Raw genomic sequence first — 21671 nt, 5'->3', positions numbered from 1 at the left:
GGGAAAAGAGGGAGGACATGTGTAATACTTTCTACAATAAAAATAGGTGTGCGGTGTTTTTTTAAAGAAGCGGACAAGAATGTTATGCATGAGGTAAAACAAATGCCATCAGAGTTTGCTTAGGCTTATTTTTCCTTTTTTTGAGAATCTGTTTTTCATCCATGATTTCAGTGCCAAGTAGAGCTGATTTCCTAAACTCCTGGCTTGTTGGATGTTGGCTTCTGTGGCAAAGGCAAGGTTGGGTGCATGGGGAGAGCAGATGGTCCAGTTTGAGCTGTGGGAGAAGAAGAGAATCTTGATCTCAACAAAAATAAATCAAGAAAGGGGGAAGTCTGACAAGGTCAGCCTCCACCTTAACTGAGCCTATCTGTCTTTTTGCATCTGTGATAACACATCCTTGAAATGTCTGGTTAACTTGTAACTTCCCTTTTTCCGGACCCCTTGGGGCACAACCTAATGAGCCTGGGCGCCAGGACAGGATACCACAAATTCCTTCATTGTTATTAGTATCATATTAATTGTGGACTGTTAACTATCCTGCACCCACCTAGGTATGTGTCTATCATTTTACTTTTTATCCAATCCAGAGGTCCTCCCTGCCCTGCCCCTGTTTGCTTTCTCCTATCTCTCTAATTTATCACCAGTGGATTTCATGTAACCACCTACATCCCCTGCTTGGATGGCAATGTATGAAATAGATGAAAACCCGCCATTCTCTGGAGCACTATCCCAATCCGTTGAGATACTGCTTCCCAGCAATTGTCCACAGATTGGCTCAAAAAAACTCACAAAAATTCGTTTTAGAAAAAGAAAAAGGAAGAATGGGGGAAGAAAGAAACCAACAGAGGAATAAAAGAGTGATTTGATAAGTAGTTGAAGAAACAGGACAAGAAAATCTCACCTCTGCTTTTGAAACCATGGACCAACCACAACCAACACAACTAGGGTAACCATTATAGCCAAACAGGTCAATATCGGGAGGATGTGGTATCCGTCTGGTTGGGGATAAAATAAGAATGCCAATTTATGAAGTGTCTCTATTCTACCTCAGTTAATGCTTCTCATTTCAGAGGGGTGGGGCCTTCCACACATTTTCCTCTGTATTTTCTAGAGCCCTCCTTTCAGTTCTTCCTGGTCTATGTCCCTGATCTCACCCCTGTCTCTCTCTTTTTTTACCACATCATCAGATCCCTCTTTTTTTCTTTAAATATATTTTATTGATTTTTTACAGATAGAAAGGGAGCGGGATAGAGAGTTAGAAACATCGATGAGAGAGAAACATCGATCAGCTGCCTTCTGCACACCTTGGTTCTGGGTATGTGCCCACAACCAAGGTTCATGCCCTTGACCAGAATCGAACCTGGGACCCTTGAGTCCGCAGGCCAACGCTCTATCCACTGAGCCAAACCGGTTAGGGCTTTTTTCCCTTTACTACCTCTAATCCTCTCCTGTTTCTTAAAATTTAATTGCTCTCGTTCTTCACCCTTCTTTACTTGGATTTTCCCACTTCCATCCTCTGTGCATAGCATTCCTATTCATTTCCCCAGGTGCTCATTCACTAGCCTGGAACTATGGGGGAGACTCTCATTTCCCCCAGCGGCCCTCGATCTTCCTCACCCCAGTGCATGATTAGATCATGGCCTGGTTCTTCCTCACCCCAGTGGATGATTAGATCATGGCCTCCCAGGCTGCTGTGTTTCACTCGACAAGTCAGGCCAGTCGCCTCTCTAGCTGCCACGTCCAGGGTCACTCGGAGATACCATGTTCTGTCAGCATTGGGCAGGACTTCACCTTGCTGAGTGCCTGGCTGCACCTGCTCACCCCGCATCCACCGCACCCACACAGGTTTGGGATGAAAGCCAGATACATGGCACACCAGCAGCAGACGCCCAGGACCAGGATTGGCGCCTTTGGCCACCCAAGCCTCTGGCTTCACTGGAAAGAGGAGGAGAAGTGGACTTTAGTGAGTCAGGAACCTTAGCACTTTGAGTAACCACTTCTGTCTCTTCTCTTGGAAACTCATCCTCTAGCCTTTTATTTTGTGTTTCAAAGATGATAAAGACTTAAAAACTCAAATACAAGAACTGAAACACTAAGGATGTGAGAGGAGAGGGAGTTGGGCTGACCTTGTCGTTCCAGTTCTGACTTCCCTGCTGCAGCGATAGCAGCCAGAAGGCGAGGGCAGACGTCACCGAGAAGATTCTTCGCAACTTCTTTAATAACTCGGTAGCGATTGAGCTCTTTACAGACATTCTGAGCCCGACTTCCCGCTCCTGGAGACGGCTTCCAGGAATATCCTTGGAAACTCAGGAAATCTGATCCTTGGTATGCCCCATATAAGAAGGCTTCTGAGGCCTTCCCAGGATGCATTGTACAGCCGGATGATATCTGGATCACAAAGGGATCTGGGGGTGGACAAAGAAGTCAGTGTGGAAAGAATTGTTGGGAGGGAAAGTGAACAATCTGTAAAGTAAAGGGAATCAAGGGAAGAAAAATTATCTGGCGAATAGCATGGGATAGTCGTGCTGGGATGAAAAGGGGAGAGGAATTGTGGGAAGAAAATGTGAAGAGAATATAGGTATGTAAAAATAATTAATCTGACAAGTATCACATGATTGCACCCATATGTCAAATCTAAGAAACAAAATAAACTGAAGAATGGAGTGAATTCAGAGACATGGAAGCATGGAACAGAGTTCAGAATCTTGGAGGGAAGCAGGGAAAGGGTGGGTGGGTGGGAAGTAATCAACCAAGAACCTTGTATGCATACATGCAAGGCCCATGGCCACAGACAATGGGACAGTGAAGGCCTGGAGCGGGGGGCGGGTGGAGGGGGGAAGGCTGGAGAGAGGCTGAAGAGGGTCAATGGAGGAAACGGGGACATATGTAATACTTTCAACAATAAAGAATTGTGGGGGTTTTTAAAAAATAATAATTAATTTGAAGGAGCTACATGGGATGGCTGAGAAATATAGCAGACCATCAGGAAGAGCTTACTTGGGAGGGCTTGTACTGGTTAGGCCATGTGAACACTCAGGCCAGGAAGAAAGGAGAGCAGATCCTGGCTGGGAAAAGCTGAATCTGAGGCCGAGGGTGAGGAAGGAACATCAAAAAGAGCTATCCCAAGGAGCCAGAATATGAGGGTACATTCAAGGGTGTGAGGAGATATGTGCATGTAGGTCCTTCTGTATTTGTGCTGGGGGGAGGTAAAGTGGGAATGACTGGAAGGGTGAAGCAAAGAGGAGAGAGTGAGTGAAGGGAGACAGAAAACAAGGTCGGGAAGGTTGAATGAAGGTCAGAGCCCATATACCATCTTCATCTGGTCAGACCCCTCAGGCAAAAACCAGCTTGGAATAGCAAACTCACATTCCAACTGAAACTGACTGGAATACGCCCGCACTTCCTTGGGAAATCCATCGAAGTACATCTGCAATAGCGAGTTGATGTAGGCCAACTCCTCCTTGCTAAAATTACCCCGGGACCATGGCAACAGATAGCTGACGGTGCCCAAGGCACTGTCCCAGCGATGAGTCTGCACTTCACCGAACCAGCTTGAGCCCTGGGTGTTCTCCCAGCTGCGGTTGGCGAAGGAGACGATCTGGAGCATGTGAAAGGAGAGGGGTTCTTCTCCTGCTGGATGATGGGGTCCTAGGACTTGGCCAGCTGAGAGACAGAGAAATGACAACTGAGAGAGGTGAAAGGATGGGAGAAGAAGGGCCCATATAGGAAAAGAGAAACGCAGATAAAGTTTGCACATATTCTCATCTCCCCTTCCCTCTGATCCAATTTCTTCTCCCCAAAATCAGAGAGAGAAACTGAGGCTGGGGTCAAGGATATGTTGCCCAGAACTAGCCTGGCATGCAGATTACAAGGGCACCAATGGGGAGTGTTACTCCCTGCCCCCAGCTCCTCCCCAGAACCTTTCTCCACGCTGCTATGCCCAGCCACAGGTATCATTCCACCCAGGTTCTCCTTACCCTCTGGGCTTGGCCCAAGGCAGAGAATTCCCTTGAAGAGCAGGGGCAGAAGCAGCGGCAGCAGCATTGAAGCTTGTTGGGTAAAGGATGCCATAGCAGGACAAGTGCTCCTCGGAACTCGGAGACCACCTTCCCCTCCAAACCCTTTTGCGCTCTTATCTAACTTCCCCTGCCACACAGACAAACACACCTCTCCTTCTGCTCACTTCTCTGTCAGAGAAACCCTGCTGCCTCCCTTGCCACAGCCTCCCACAAGGTCTCTCATTTCCCCCCCCCCCCCCCCCGATCTTGACCACTGTCTTGGCTTCCACATTTTCTACCTGCTCCTGTCTGCGCCCTAACCTCCCCATGGTGCCAACAACTATGAAATGAGTCTGGCTTCCAATAAGGTCTGCAGTCGGTGGTCTGGCTGGAAAATTATGTCCCTCTTGGCCTTGGAGAAATCAAGTCCATCCTGGGGTCCTCATATCCTTTTCTACAAAAAGAGGTGATAGAAGGTCCTTGGTAGTGCCCAGTGGCCTTTTCAGCAGTGCCCCCACTCCTTATCTCTCTGTGGTCTTCTCCCCCTCCTATCAGCATCCCAGCCTTCCTTTCTTCTTTATCTTCTCTGTATTATGTTACCCACCCATCATTTTTTCCTCTGGAGTCTACCGTCATTCTTCTCATTCCCTTGCCTGTTCTCCTTATCCCCTCAGACTCTCTCTATCTTTTTATTCTGCTCTTCACAAAAACATTATTAGAAGACACGGGCACTTTGAGTGTAGCTGTATCATCACAGGCAACTCTCCATATTCCATAGTGAAAAGGGAGCAGCAGGAGCAATACCGATGATCAGATCATCTAAGGAAGACACACTTCTTCTCAGTTTCCCCAGTGAGACAAACGGTGGCTGTTAGAGGGACCCATGAGTGGGATTGACCTGGAAGTGGCAAGCTGACAGACAGACATTTTCACTCATGTTGTATGAATGGGTCTGTAGGGAATACAGAGGGAGAGGCCTCGGATCCCCATTCTACCCTAAATGAGTTGAGTGTGTCCACAGGTGCTCTGAGTTTGAAGAGCAGCCATGCAGCTTTCTGGTCACAGTTCATGGCCTGGGGGCACTGCTGTCCCCTGGGTGGTATTTGATTAGAGAGGAGTTTTATGTGAGGCAGAGAATTGACTCAGGGGACTAGAGTGTTCATGGGAGAATTAATTACTGTGTTGAGTCTTTATTTCTTACCTTTCATTAATGCTTGTGTGGCAGCCTGAAGACAGTTTAACTATTATTCTTTTGCTTGGTTTTCATGTAAGCATTCAACTGACATTTAGTCAGAGCCCAAAAGATATGCCAGCCACTAATATTTCAGATAGATGTCCTTAGGAGAAAACGACAACAACAAAAAACCATCCTAAAACCTCTACTTTTCTACTACAGAGGATTCACAGAATTGTGCTCCCAGTTATTGAGAAAAGTTTACACTCAGTCTCACCCGTTGTCTGAATTTTAAGACATTAGCATTAGATACCTCATGTTCAATGCTGGGGAGAAACATTTGAGAATTCTGAGGTAATGTAAGAATCTTAAATTTTTTTGTTCAGACAAATTACCATTATTTTATATGGCCAAAATCAATCCATATTTGAACACTCAAAAACTCAAAGAATATGCCACATAATTCTTCTTATGAAATTAATGATCTGACTCAACCCAAAAATTAACCTGAATAATGCAAGAAATACTGATATAAATTATTTTAGAGAGAGTGAAAGGGAGAGAAGGAGTGGGGGATGGGGAGAGAGAGAGAGAGAGAGAAAAGCAGAGAGAGAGAGAGAAACACTGAGAGAGACACATTGATTGGTTGCCTCCCAGATGTGCCCCAACCAGGATCAGGGATAGAACCTGCAACCCAGATACTTGCCCTTGACTGGGAATTGAATTGCAATGGGCTGACGCTCCAACCACTGAGCCATGCCAGCCAGGGCAATTTTTATAAATTAATGAGAGTACATCAAACCAAAAGACTTCTGCACAGCAAAAGAAAACATCAACAAAATAAAAAGCAACCAACTAAAGGTTAGAAGATATGTGCAAACAAGATCTCTGATAAGGAGCTAATTATATAAAGAACTCATACAACTCAACAACAGCAACAAAACAATCCAATTTTTACAAATTGACAGAGGACTTGAAAAGACACTTTTTCCAAGAAGGCATTCAAATGTCCAACAGATATATGAAAAGATACTCAACTTCACTAGTTAAAAGGAAATGCAAATTAAAATCACAATGGGTTACCACCTCCGACTTGTTAGAATAGCTATATCAACAAGGCAAGAAATAACCTGGTTGGAGAGGGTGTAGACATAGAGGAAAAGAAGCCCTCATACACTGCTGGCAAAAATGTGAATTTGTACAGCCACTCTGGAAACAGTATGGAGTTTCCTCAAAATAAATAAATAAATAATAGAGGTCAGAGAAATGGTGCAGTGAGAGGTCCCCTTGGTTTCTCCCCTTGAAGTTTCAGCTGTTTAAACAGCTGTAATGCAACAAAGAACTCCCTTCTCAACCCACAAACACATCTGAGGGCTGCGCAATGAAACACCTGAAGGTGGGCAAGGGGAGCAAACCAGGGAGGTGGGAGAGAGAAGAGATAAGATGGTGCCAGGGGTGAATCCCTGAGCTTGCAACCTGCAGCTCACTGTGAGTCTCAGCCCAGAGAGGGAAGGGGTTGGGTTGTCACTGGCACTCCCTTCAGAGAGGAACAGAGAAATACAGTGAGCATTCCTAGGGAAGTGGTCAGTGTGTGCTGCAGCTGAACCCAGGGACCGGGGCAAGCATAAAGAACAGAGGTATGGCCATGGTTGTCTGGCAACTGGCATTTCAGACCGAGAAACAAAGCCACCAAGCCTGGCCACCTCCCATCACCCTGCCAGAGCCTGCCTTCTCTCACCCTCCCAGAGCTAGCAGCAGGGCCCAGAAGAAGCTGTGGCAGTGAGTGTGGGATTGCAGAGTGCATTATCTGCAAACCTGATAGCTAATACTACAGAAACATTTTTCCCTGAGCAAGAGCTGCACTCTGCAACTAATTCCAGGCTCAGTGGAGATACAAAGGGGAGGCCACTGAGGTCTGCCAGTCACCATTACTGGATATAAAGCAACAAAGGTAGCAGCCTGCTTCTCCCAGCTAACCCCACACCCACCCACTGTGGCTTAACTGCCAGCCGTGTCTAGCTTCAGGAGACCACACAGGGATTTTACAGATTGGGAAACCTAATGTCCACCGCATTCCCTTGCAGAGTTTGTCCCCTGAGATTGAAGTGATCTAGACACAGAAAAGATGTCCAACTTCCCAGAAATCACAGGACATTTTCCACTAACTCGCAGAGATCTAAAAAGCCAGAGCAGTTCAAGAGAACTAAAAAAAAACTGTGATTCAGTGTCACCTACTAGAAATCATTAGAAAGACTTTTCTTGAATCAATCTACTAGGGTAGTGCCATGCATACATCGAAACCTAGACAGAAGAGAAATTCATCAAACACCATGAATAACCAAGGTAATGAGGCAGCTCAGAAAGAAAAAATTTTAAATCTCGAGAAAATGAACTTAAAGACATAAAAACATGTGATTTAACTGAAAAAAAATTCAATATTGCCGTTACAAAAAACTCAACAAGATACAAGAAAACACAGATGGGCAATTTAATGAACCCAGAAATAAAATCAATGAACAAAACTACTACTTTACCAACAAGATTAAAACTTGTAAAAAAGAACCACATAGATATTCTGGAGATGAAAAACTCAGTAAAATAGATAAAGAATAAACCAGCAATCTTAAGAAATGGAGTTGACAACATGAAGGAAAGAATTAGTGCTATTAATACAGAAATCTAGAAATGATGCAGGGCAGAGAAGAGAGATACTGGAAAATTTTTTTTAAATGAAAGAACTCTATAAGAACTATCTGACTCCATCAGAAAGAGCAATATAAGAATAATGGGCATATCAGAAAAAAGAAGACAGGGGAAAGGCAACAGAGAGCCTACTCCAAAGAATATAGTTGGCGAGAAATTTCCAAACCTATGGAAAAAACTAAATCCTTAATTCCCAGGAGCAAATAGAACACCTAATTACCTCCATTCAAAAATGCCTACTTAAGGCACATTATATTAAAACAGTCAAAAAGTAATAACAATGAAAGAATTACCAAGCTAGCCGAGAAAAGAAGACAGTAACCTATAAAGGAAGTCTCATTAGATTATCATCAGATGTCTCAGAAGAAAGTCTACAAGGGAGGAGAGCTGGGAATAAAATATTCAAACTACTTAAAGAGAGAAATTACTAGCCAAGAATAATATACCCAGCAAAGTTATCCTTTAGATATGAAGGAGAAATAAAAAATTTTCTAGACAGCCCTGACCGGTTTGGCTCAGTGGATAGAGCATCGGCCTGCGGACTCAATGGTCCCAGGTTCGAGTCCAGTCAAGGGCATGTACCTTGGTTGCGGGCACATCCCCTGTGCGGGGTGTGCAGGAAGCAGCTGATCGATGTTTCTCTCTCATCGATGTTTCTAACTCTCTATCCCTCTCCCTTCCTCTCTGTAAGAAATCAATAAAATATATTTAAAAAAAAAATTTTCTAGACATACAGCAGCTGAGGCAATTTGCCACAGAAGATCTCCATTACAAGAAATGTCCAAGGGGGGGAATATAACTGAAACAAAGAACAAAAGGTCACAGAACTACATGGAGATTACCCACAGGCAGACAGAAGCATGATATTACAACCCTTTTTTAGAATAGGGTACTGTACCGTACACTTAAATATCACACGAAGGCAAAAGCAGGTAATAGCATTTTAAAAAAGGAAGAAGACAAAAGCTACTAAAATTCAGAAATGAACACACAACATAAGTAGGGATAATCTGTGACAACAACAAAAACATAAAAAAAAGAGAAGTAAAAGGATGAATTTATGAAACGGGATGGTGATTAGATGCATTCAGAAGAAAAAAGAATACTGTCCATATGAAATTTTCTTTTACGTAAACCTAGTGGTAACCAGACACACACACAAAAACACACAGAACTAAATGTAATTGGACTAAGCTCACCAATAAAAAGGCAGAGATTTGATAAAAAACAAAACCAACCTAAACATATGCTGCCTTCAGGAGACACATCTCAGATGAAAAACAAATATAGATTCTAACTGAAAGGGCAAAAATTAATTCTCCAAGCAAATGATATCCATAGGAAAGAAGGTATAGCATTACCTATATCTGACAAAAAATTTCAAGATAAAAAGGTAACAAAAGACAAAGATAGACATTTTATAATGATAAAGAGAACAATATATTAAGAAGACACAACACTTCTCAATATCTATGCACTCAATCAACGAGGACCAATATATAAAGCAACTACTAACAGCACTAAAAACAAACAAACAAACAACAACAAAATCCCAATTAACATAGAGGACTTCAATATCCCATTGACAGCTATGATAGATCAGAAAATCAGGAAGAAAATCGCCTTAAATGAAACACTAGACCAAATGAACATAATTCACATATACTGAGCCTTTCACCCCAGAGCATGAGAATATATATTCTTCTCTAGTGCACATGAAACATTATTATGAAGGATACACCACATATCAGAGTAGAAACTAGTCTGAACAAATTTAAGAAGATTGAAATTATATCAAGCATTTTTCTCTGACTACAATGTTTTCACATTGGAAATCAGCTATAAAAAGGCAGAAAAAAACAGAAATATATGGACATTAAACAAAATGCTACTAGAAATGAATGGGTCAAGAAAGAAATAAGAGGAGAGATCAAAAATTATATAGAGAAAATACAACATATCAAAACTTTTAGGATGAAGTAGAAGTAGTAATGTGAAATGTTTATGTCACTACAAGCCTATCTTTTAAAAAAAGACACAAAATCAAAATCTCAAATTAAAAACCTAGCATTATATCTTTAAAAATTAGAAAAAGAATCACAAATGTAGCCCAAAGTCAGCAGAAAAAAATAAATAAATAAAATAGAGAACAAAAAGATAACACCAATTTAAATCAACAAATATCTGGTTCTTTGAAAGAAATAATGAAACTGACAAACCTCTGGCTAGACTCACTAAGGAAAGCAGAGAACATTGAAATATTCAAAATCAGAAGTGAAGGAAAAGTTATCACAGACACTACAGAAATAAAAAGGGTCATACAAAAAATTCTACAAAGGACTATATACCACCTAGAAGAAATGGGTAAGTTCCCATAAATATATATCTTCCCTAGACTGAATCACAAAGAACTGCAAAATCTACATAGACAGATCAAGAGTGGGGAAATTAAAAGAACCATCAAAAATTCTCAAAAAGTAAAAGTTCAGCACCAGATGGCTTTACTAATGAATTCTACCAAATATTCAAAGAAGATTTTTTTTAAATAAATCTTTATTCAGATTATTACAATTATTTCTCCTTTTTCCCCCCATAGCTACCCTCCACCCAGTTCCCACCCCACCTTCTGCCCTTACCTCCCCCCCACTGTCCTCATCCATAGGTGTATGATTTTTGTCCAGTCTCTTCATGAACCCCCCATACCCTTTCCCCCTGAGAATTATCAGTCCACTCCCTTTCTATGCCCCTGATTCTATTATATTCACCAGATTATTCTGTTCCTCAGGTTTTTAATTCACTTGGTTTTTAGGTTCACTTGTTGATAGATATGTATTTGTTGTTCATAATTTTTCTCTTTACTTTTTTCTTCTTCCTCTTCTTTAAGAATACCTTTCAGCATTTCATATAATACTGGTTTGGTGGTGATGAACTCCTTCAGCTTTTTCTTATCTGTGAAGCTCTTTATCTGCCCTTCAATTCTGAATGATAGCTTTGCTGGGTAGAGTAATCTTGGTTGTAGGTTCTTGCTATTCATCACATTGAAAATTTCTTGCCACTCCCGTCTGGCCTGCATAGTTTCTGTTGAGAAGTCAGCTGACAGTCGTATGGGTGCTCCCTTGTAGGTAATCAACTGCTTTTCTCTTGCTGCTTTTAATATTCTCTCTTTGTCTTTTGCTCTTGGCATTTTAATTATGATGTGTCTTGGTGTGGTCCTCTTTGGATTCCTTTTGTTTGGGGTTCTGTGGGCTTCCTGGACTTGTAAGTCTATTTCTTTCACCAGGTGGGGGAAGTTTTCGGTCATTATTTCTTCAAATAGGTTTTCAGTATCTTGCTCTCTCTCTTCTTCTGGCACCCCCATAATTCTGATGTTGGTACGCTTGAAGTTGTCCCAGAGTCTTCTTACATTATCTTCAACTTTTTGGATTTTTTTTTTTGCTTTTTGCTTTTTCGGTTGAGTGTTTTTTGCTTCTTTGTATTTCAATTCTTTGACTTGATTTTTGTGTTCCTCTTGTCTGTTTTTGGGTCTCTGTATAATATTTTTTATTTCAGTCAGTGTATGTTTAATTTCTAGTTGGTCCTTTTTCATCTCTTCGAGGGTCTCGTTATATTTATCGGCCTTTTCTAGGATATTCTTAAAAAGCCTTATAACCGTGGTTTTGAATTCTATATCCAGTCGTTTGTTTTTCTCCATTTCTTTCGTTTGTGATCTGATTCTTAGACGCTGCATTTTCACTGCTTCCCTGAGTTGGTAGATTTGTGTGCTAGGTTTCCAATTTGGCCCAGTGGGTCTGCCTCCCCAGTTAACCTGAGGTGGACACTCTTGGTACACCCCTTTGTGGACTGTGTGTACAGCCTTGTTGTAATTAAGTCTTTATTGTTGTTGGTATCACTGGGAAGAATTGACCTCCAGGCCAGTTGGCTGTAAGGATCAGCTGTGTCTATGCTGGGAGAAGTTCGGTGCTGGAGACAGCCTTATAGGATTAGACTTGCCAAATTGCAATAGCCTCTGTGCTCAGCTTGGATGGGGTGGAGGCTCAGTCTTGGCTTCCCATCAGCCTTGCCCTTGAGCGCACGTGTGTGCCTTCAGTCCTCTGCCTTCCCGGCTCCCAATTCTCCGCCCGAGAGTCCAGACTCCCCCCACAAGAGCGTGGGTCCCCAGGGGCTCGCCTGGAACTGGGGTTCACTGCAGTCAGAACTGGGGCTCACTTCAGTCAGAACTGGGGTTCAGTGCCGTCAGGAGCCTCTGACTCCCTTCCGCTAGGGAAAGCCTGTGGCAACCTCTGCAGCCTTTGTGCGCACTGGCGCGAGCGGACTTTCAGTCCTCCGCCTTCCCCGGCTTCCGAATCTCCGCCTGAGAGTCCAGACTCCCCCCACACGAGCGTGGGTCTCCAGGGGCTTGCCTGGAACTGGGGTTCACTGCAGTCAGAACTGGGGCTCACTTCAGTCAGAACTGGGGTTCAGTGCCATCAGGAGCCTCTGACTCCCTTCTGCTAGGGAAAGCCTGTGGCAACCTCCGCAGCCTTTGTGCGCACTGGCGCGAGCGGACTTTCAGTCCTCCGCCTTCCCCGGCTCCCGAGTCTCCGCCTGAGAGTCCAGACTCCCCCCACAAGAGCGTGGGTCCCCAGGGGCTTGCCCGGAACTGGGGTTCAGTGCAGTCAGAACTGGGGTTCAGTGCGGTCGGGGGCTCCCTTCCCCCTTCCGCCAGAGAAAGTCAGCCAGGCTCTCAGCCGCCCTTCCTCTCTGCGCGCACAAAGACCCTTTGCCGTACCTCCAATTCTCTGTGAGCTTTTCTCTATCCTTCTAGTTGTAGAATTTTCACTCAGTCAGCTTTCCTGCGGTTCTGGATGGTGTCCGTTCTGTCTTTTAGTTGTAGTTTTGAAATTGTTGTGCGAGGCAGCAGTTTAGGTGTTTACCTATGCCGCCATCTTGGTTTCTCTCTCAAAGAAGATTTAACACCTATCTTGCTCAATATTTCCCAAAAAATTAGAGAAAATGTAATACTTCCAAACACATTTTATGATGCCAATATTACTCTGATACCAAAACTTTGCAAGGATAACTCTCCCACAAAAACAAAGAAACAAAAACTATTGACCAATATCTCTGATGAATATAGCTGCAAAATTCGTAAGCAAAATACTATCAAATCAAATACAATACATTAAAAAGATAATACATCATGATCAAATGGAGTTCATTTCAGAAGCACAAGGATAGTTAAACATAAGCAAATCACTCAATGTTATACACCACACTAACAAAATAAAGGATTAAAATTATATGATCATATCAATAAATGCAGAAAAACACTTGATAACATACAACATTCATTAATAATTAAAACGCCCAATTATCCCTGACTGGTTTTGCGCAGTGGATAGAGAACTGGCCTGCGGACTGAAGGGTCCCAGGTTCGATTCCGGTCAAGGGCACATGCCTGGTTTGCGGGCTCCATCCCTGGTGTGGGGCATGCAGGAGGCAGACGATCTATGATTCTCTGTCATCACTGATGTTTCTATCTCTCTCTCCTTCCTTCCTCTCCGAAATCAATATATATATATATATATATATATATATATATATATATATATATATATATTTACACACACACACATATATATGAAAACCCAATTAATTAGTTATAGAAGAAAATTACTTCAACATAATAAGGTAATTACCACTAAACCTCAGCTAACATCATGATTTCCTTCATGTGTGGGATATAAAACTGAAAGTAACAAATGAACAAACAAGAAAAACAAACAAAAAATCACAGACACAGATAACAGTATGGCTGTTACCAGAGGAAAGGGGGTGAGAGTTTAGTAAAGTGTAAAGGGGGTCAAATATATGGTGACAAAAGAGGATTTGACTTTGGGTGGTAGGCACACAATAAATTTAATTTTTTTAATTAAAAAAGAATAGAGCTCCCACAGGGCCCAGCAATCCCTTTTTGGCTATCTACTCTAAAATTTTGAAAACACTTATTCATAAAGATATATGTACCCCTATGTTCATTGCTGCATTATTCACAGTAGCCAAGACATAAAAATTACTTGTGTCATTGGATTTATGAATGGATAAAACAATGTGGTACATGGGCTAAAAGGGGTCATTCTCGAGAAAGAAGAACAAAGTTGGAAGGATCACAATACCAGATATCAAGTTATACTATAAAGTCACTGTAATCAAAACAGGCTGGTACTGGCACAAGAACAGGCATATAGATCAATGGAACAGAACAGAGACCCTCCCAAATCCACCCAAGCCATTACACTCAATGAATATTTGACAAAGGGGTAAGAGCATATAATGGACTCAAGATAGTCTCTGCAATAAATGATGTTAGAAAAATTGGACAAATACATACAAAAAATGAAACTAGGCCACCAACTTACACCATACACAGCAATAAACTCAACATGGATAAAAGACTTGAAAAAGACTAAGTCGTGAAACCACAAAAATGCTAGAAGAAACCATAAGCAGCAAAATCTCTTGTAGCAATATGTTTGCAGATACATCTCCTAGGGCAAGAAAAACTAAGGAGAAAACAAACCAATGGGACTACATCAAAATAAAAAGCTTCTGCACAGCACAAGAAACCATCAACAAAATGAAACGGGAGCCCACTGCATGGAAGAGCATATTTGACAATGATACATCGGATAAAGGGTTAATATCCAAAATATATAAGGAACTCATACAACTTAACAAAAGGAAGATAAACAGTCCAATTAAAAAATGGGCAAATGACCTAAATAGACACTTCTCCAAAGTGGACATACAGATGAGACATGAAAAAAATGCTCAAAGTCACTGATCATCAGAGAGATGCAAATTAAAACTACAGTGAACTATCACCTCACACCTGCTAGAATGGCTACCATCAACAAATGACAAGTGCTCCCGAGGATGTGGGAAAAGGGAACCCTCCTGCACTGCTGGTGGGAATGCAGACTGGTGCAGCCACTATGGAAAACAGTGTGGAGTTTCCTCAAAAAATTAAATAAGGAACTGCCATTTGACCCAGTGGTCCCACCTCTAGGATTATAACCTAGGAAACTGGAAACACCAATCAGAAAGCAAGTATGCACCCCTATGTTCACAGCAGTACTTTTTACAATAGCTAAGATCTGGAAACATCCCAAGTGCCCATCAGTAGATGAGTGGATAAAAAAGCTGTGGTACATGTATACCATGGAATATTATGCAGCAGTAAAAAAGAAGGATCTCTTCCCCTTTGAGACATCATGGAGGGACCTGGAGAGCATCATGCTAAGCAAAATAAGCCAGTCAGAGAAAGATAAGTATCACATGATCTCACTCACACGTGGAATCTAAGTAACAAAATAAACTGATGAACCAAATAGATCCAGAGATATGGAAGCATAGAACAAACTGCAGAATCTCAGAGGGAAGACCAGGGAGGGTGGGTGGGTGGCAAGAGATCAACCAAAGAACTTGCACGCATATATGCATAACCCATGGACACAAACAACAGGGTAGTGATAGTCTGGGGCAGGTGGCAGGGATGATCTGCTCCCCCTGCCCCGGCACCAGGCCAGGTGACCTCAGTCCGCGCCCCTCACCAGGTGGGGCTTGACAGGGGACTTTAGGCCACTCTCCCCACCCAGCGGTGCTTGACGGGGGACCCAAAGGTGCACCCCTAGTGCTGGGTCAGGGGACCTCAGGCCATACCCCCTGCCCCAGCACTGGGCCAGGGGACTTGAGGTTGCACCCCCTTGCCTGGCGGGGCTTGACAGAGGACCTCAGGCCACGCTCCCAACCCAGCGGGGCTTGACGGGGGACCCAAAGGTGCACCCCTAGTGCTGGGTCAGGGGAACTCAGGCCACACCCCCCGCCCAGCGGGGCTTGACAGGGGACCTGAACCTGCGCCCCCTGCCTGGCAGGGCTTGACGAGGGATCTCAGGCCATGCCCCCCACCCAGCGGGGCTTGATGGGGGACCTCAAGGCAGGCCCCCTGCCTTGGTCTGTGTTGGGGGACCTCAGGCCGCATCCCCCACAACCTGGCACTAGACCAGGGGACCTGAGGCTACGTCCCTTTCCCGGCGGGGCTTGACAAGGGTGGGACTGGCCAGGTCTGGATCTAGCCCAATGAGGGCAGGGGGCCGGCCAAGTCTGGGTCTCACGCGATTTTGAGGCGCATGTCGGTGGGCAGGGACTTGACTCTGGGTCCCATGGTGCGCCCCAGACTCTAACAGGAGGAAGATTTTCATATACATTTTACTAATTTTCTTTCATATCTGACACTTCTATTATAGAGGAAGGGCAAATAGCAATATTAAATTATTTCCTCTAATTAATCCCCTTTTAACGTGCACTAATTTTGTGCACCAGGCCACATACACACACACACACACATACACACACTGAGTAGCCAGATTATTATGAGCTCTGAATGCATAATAATATGGCCACTCAATGTATATATATTAGAGCCCGGTACATGAATTCATGCATGGGTGGGGTCCGGCCAGCCTGACCAGGGGGAAGGTACATGGGCAGTTGGCCGGCCTGCCTGCTGGTCGAACTCCTGGTTGAGGGAACAATTTGCATATTAGCCTTTTATTATATAGGATATACACTGAATAATACTGGTAGATATGTTATAGTTATGGCAGTATGTCATATCCTATCTATATTAATAAAAGGGTAATATGCTAATTATATAAATATATATATATATATATATATATATATATATATATATATATATATATATATATTGCATGAAATTTGTGCACAGGGTGGGGGGGGGGGTGTTCCTCAGCCCGACCTGCATCCTGTCCAATCTGGGACTCCTGTGGGTTCAGGCTTAAACCGGCATTTGTACAACCCCCTTGCAATCTGGGACTGCTGGCTCCTAACCGCTCACCTGCCTGCCTGCTTGATTGACCCTACCCACTCTGCATACTGGCCTGCTTGCCCCCAACTGCACCCACCTGCCAGCCTGCTCACACCCAACTGGTCCCCTCTGCCAGCCTGCTTGCCCCAACAGCCATGCCCCCCCCACCAGCCTGATCACCCCCAAATGCCCTCCCCTCCTGGCCTGATCACCCCTAACCACCTCTGCCTCAGCCACGCCACCATGGCTTTGTCTGGAAGGACGTCTGGAAGGTCTCATGGTCTAATTAGCATATTACCCTTTTATTAATATAGATAGGATATATCATACTGCCATAACTATAACATATCTACCAGCATTGCTCTATGAGAATACGTACTTCATGCGATAGGAAGGCATCTAATACATTACATTGTATATGTTGTAAGTAGTAGGAAATACTGTATTCATAGCAATAATATACACCATGTGACTTCCCTTCCTGATTTGGGAATGGTTCCCCAGTTCTTTGAACAATTTCCTGGCCCCTAATGTATTTTTTTTTTTTATTCAGTGTAACTTTATTTACTGTTTATTGCACATGATTTGAGGTCTTTAATTTCTAACCACCAAAGATTCAAAGGACTATTTTTTCCAGGAAGTTTAACATTAACATTAGTGAATTCATGTATTCATGTGTTTTTATTGTAAACATCTGAATTATTCACATTGTCATAGATTCTGAACTCATAAGTGTGGACCATGCACAGGCTGGCAGCAAGCCAGGAAGCCACTCTGCAAGCAAACAGATACTCTGCATAAGGAGAAAAGTCATAGCACAACAATTAATGTCCAACCTGAGTCACCTCAGAATGTTATATATATTGACTTCTTAATTCATATAGTATCAGGAAGTCAACTGCTTGGTTGTGATGGGGTTGACCTGGTTTCAGGAGGATTATTCCTGAAATAATTAAGGAAAGGGGGGCTCAATCTTTCTTCTTGGTTGCTTGCTCCTCCCCAGCACCTTCATCTTTCTTCTCGTCCTCAGCTTCTTGGGCATCTTCTCCTTCACCTTCACCTCCTCCTTCTTCCTCCTTTGCATCCTCAAATTCTTCCTTGGCACCTTCTTCCTCTTTCTCTCTTTCCTCTTCCTCAGCCACTTCCTTCTCCTTCTCCTCCTCTTCAGCTTCTCCTTCAGAAGGGGGTTCATCCTTAGCTTCCTCAACTTTTGCAGCCTCAGTGGTCTCCTCCACCTCGATCTGATCCTCCTGGACGTGGCTGGTGTATTCAGAAGAGAAGGAGCGAGCGGACATCAAGTAGGAGCTGGTCCCATAGGCAGATCGACCAAAGACCTGAGAACTCTGGGAGTAGCAGCTGGCTATGCTTCCCACGCTGGTGAAACTGAGCCAGGTCTCCTCACCTTCCAAGAGTTTCCTGTAAGCTGCAATGTCAATGTCCAAAGCCATCTTCACATTGAGGAGGTCCTGGTATTCTTTTAAATATCATGCCATTTCACTCTTTGTAGTTCTCAACTCATTTTCTAGTTTGTTGATTGTGTCCTGCATAGCACTAACGTTGGCAGTCTGCTTATCCTCCAGCTCTTGCAGCTGCTTTCCTGGTGCTTCATTCATGCCCCGGCTTGCTTCGATCTCCAGGGTCTTGGCCTTGAGCAGGCAGTAGCTCTCGAACACCTCGTCCTTGGCAGCACGCACACAGTGTAGGTGTTTTAGCAGCGCTCTCGGTCAGCAAGTTGAAGCAGCTCTTGAACCATTCTTCAGCATTCTGCATGTTCTTGGCAGCCAGCTTCTCATACTGGGCCCGGATGTGCTTGAGCATGGCGGAGAAGTCGGACTTGGAGAACACGTCCATCTCCACGAAGATCTGAGCGTACTAGATCTGCGCCTGCAGCTTGGCGATCTCCTCTTCGTGCACCTTCTTCAGAAAGACGATTTCGTCCATCAGGCTGTCCATGTGCTTTTCGAGCTCAGCACCTGCAAGAGCCACCTCCTCTGCACCTTTGTGTGCCTCCATCAGCCAGCCCTCGGCATCCTCATGGTTCAGCACCTCTTCCTGGTAGCTCGCCTGCAGGTTGCTCCCAGTCCCTTCTGAGCCCCGGTGCCTCCTACCTGCCCACTGCCCTCTCCTTGCCAGGAATGGGGTGCGGTAGGGCAGAGCACAGGCATTCCATTTTCATTAAAATGTTCAACCCAGGCCTGTTCCACCTGTGTCCTGGGCCAGCCAGGAGTCAGAGAGTCATCCTGAAGACTTTGGCCACCCCTGCCTGCCCGGGTCCCTGATCAGGGCCCGGACCCTGGGCAGGCGGCGTCTGGTGCTGCCCGCCCAGCCTGCCCAGTCCCTATCTCAGCCTGGACCCCACGGGAGGCACTGGCACTGCCTGCTCCGCCTGCCCGGTCCCAGATTACAGCCTGGACCCCACGGGCAGCATCAGGCGCTGCTCGTGCCTCCTGCCCAGGTCCCCGATTGAGGCCTGGACCCCGAGGGTGGTGACTGGCGCTGCCTGCCCCACCTGCATATGCAAATTTACCCACCATCTTTGTTGTGTTAATTTGCATATCACTCCTGATTGGCTGTGGGCGTAGGGGAGGTACGGTCAATTAGCATCTTTCTCTTTTATTAGTGTAGATATATTAGAGGCCCAGTACACGAGATTCATGCACTGGTGGGGGCATGGCCTGCAAGGATAGGCCTGTCTTGGGAGCGCCGCTCATCCTGGTCAGCCGAGTGGCTGTGGACCCGCTCTCTGAGTGGCTGCTCCCTGGTCCAGCATCTTACATGGAGCCGTAGCACTTGCCTCTTCAGGGAACCCGGTCAGGGCCAGGCCCAGGAACAATAGCACTGAGAAGCGGCGGAGTAGGCCTCAGTCGTGCAGTGGCCACGAACCCGCCTCCCAGCCTCCAGGGTCAGCTCTGCGAACCTGGTGGTGGTGGCACTGTGCAGCCTGTGGACATCTGGAGGAGATGGCAGGGAGTGAGGAGGAGGAGCCTGGGGCAAGGAGGAGCCTGGGGCGAAGAGGCAACAATCACAGCCCGGGTTCCTGCCCGTTGGCCCAGGGTTCACTGTGGGTACAGCCACTCATCCTGGTCAGCCAAGTGGCACTCCCCCTATGGTAGTGCACTGACCATCAGGGGGCAACTTTAGCATTGAGCGTCTGCCCCCTGGTGGTCAGTCCACGTCATAGTGATTGGTCAGCCGTTCGTCCTGGTTGTTCTGCTGTTCGGTCTCTAGGCTTTTATTATATGGGATATTTTAAAAAATGGACAAAAGGTACTTTGGGATATAACTATGCAGTGGGTTCCATATTATACTCTTATAAAAATTATATCATGTCTATGTCTAGTAATATATTTGGAGGCTGATTATCTGATAATGACATAGTTTACTCATGTGTGCAGCATCTGCCCATCTCAAACTCAGTAATGGATGTGTCAGAACTTATTATTCATCCAAACACCAGGTTCCTATGTGCTGGTGCCACCCAGCATTTTCAGAATAACAGCCTCTTTGAGAACTTCTGGGTAACATGAGATCTTTCTTCCCCACCTCCTACCATGTTGCACAGATGTGCGCTCGAGCAAGCTCGAGTACTTCACCTTGCTACACCACCACCTAATAGGCCTCCAAGGCCCTTTTAAGCTTTTGTTGAGGTTTTGTAGTTCTGTGCATGACACTATGGCCTTCTGTAAGTGGAATGTTCACCACGCACCGGAATACCATGCAGACAAAAGGTGCTGCAGCAAATTTGACCCCCTAATTTCTCTCGTATGGGGAACTTCCAGAACATTGAAGTGAGGAGGCTACCTAATCCGCTCTCCCAAATCAGTGATGACACTGGACAATTTTTTAAATATTTTTATTGATTTGTAGAGAGAGAGGAAGAGAGAGGGATAGAGAGATAGAAACATTGATGAGAGAAACATCATCAATTGACTGCCTCCTGCACGCCCCCCACTGGGGATTGAGCTTGCAACCCAGGCATGTGCCCTTAGCAAGAATCTGTCACTGCCCTCTTGGTTCCTGGGTCGATGCTCAACCGCTGAGCCACACCAGCTGGGCTAAACAATTATTATTTTTTTCAAAGACAACCATATGAAGTTTCTGGAAATGGATCGAAGGCATGAAACAAATTAAGAAGTGTTTCTTCTAGAAAAAACTACTAACCCTGGCATAAGCACAGCTGTGTTCTAACCAGGGATGCTGCCATCTCCTCCCCAGCCAGTACTCTGAGTGCAGTGAAGCAGGGCAGCTAGAGCCATGGAGTCAGAAGTTGTTCTGCTGGAGGTGGCCAACTTGATTTAGAAAGGAAAAGGGGCAAAACACAAACTCAGGGGCCATAGCGCCAGAAACAATAGCAAACTCAAAAGCAAGCACATGGAAAGCCTACCTTCCCTGCTGGCCTGAGGGTGTCACACTGGATGGGGGAAGCAACATACCTGCAGACTAGCGACAACATTTAGAGGGAGATCCTGTGAATCAGATGGCCCTAGTGAACCCTCAGAATATTCCACATCTCCCTGACCGTGTGGAAGGACGCACACAGGTGCAAGGCTGCATGCATGCTCAAAAGAGACCAGAAATGACCAGCTCCAGGTTTCTGCAGGTCCTTGGATGAATATGATGCTTGTGCACATGCTGTGAAAAGACACAGAAAGTGGAGAGGAAAGTGAAGTTCAGGGAAGACTTTCTGGACCTTCAATGCACACCCAACACAAGCAAAGATCCACTGGCAAAGAGGAGAAGCCTTACAGGCTCAGTGTTTGAACACAATTTACTAAGCTATGCTGACATACAAGTGTTCCCTAAAAATTTTTTTAAAAAGAAAAGTAAGAATAAAAAAACAACAACTAGCAAACGTATCTGTGGGCACATGCTGTGTGGGAGTCACACTGTACGGAATTATTCCAGGCAAGTCACTAAACAAGCATAC

General features: G+C 44.7%; 1 protein-coding gene and 1 pseudogene across 2 annotated transcripts; both read right to left on the bottom strand.

The window, feature by feature from the left end:
- Positions 1 to 1558: 1558 nt before the first annotated feature.
- Positions 1559 to 4071, bottom strand: LOC308237221 (T-cell surface glycoprotein CD1e, membrane-associated-like; the record flags this gene model as incomplete). The annotated part of the gene is made up of 4 exons (XM_080647776.1): positions 1559 to 1935; positions 2127 to 2405; positions 3367 to 3663; positions 3978 to 4071. The coding sequence occupies 4 exons, from the start codon at positions 4069 to 4071 to the stop codon at positions 1559 to 1561; spliced, it is 1047 nt and encodes a 348-aa protein (XP_080503902.1).
- A 13641-nt stretch (positions 4072 to 17712) lies between these two features.
- LOC308237220 (neurofilament light polypeptide-like) lies at positions 17713 to 21079 on the bottom strand (annotated as a pseudogene). Its single transcript has 2 exons — positions 21069 to 21079; positions 17713 to 18869 (listed from the first exon to the last, which is right to left on the bottom strand). The product of its transcript is annotated as a neurofilament light polypeptide-like (transcript).
- Positions 21080 to 21671: the final 592 nt, after the last annotated feature.

The sequence above is a fragment of the Plecotus auritus genome, assembly GCF_963455305.1.
Source record: "Plecotus auritus genome assembly, chromosome: 12".
Classification (NCBI taxonomy): Eukaryota; Metazoa; Chordata; class Mammalia; order Chiroptera; family Vespertilionidae; genus Plecotus; species Plecotus auritus.
This window is presented reverse-complemented; position numbering and strand designations above follow the sequence as displayed.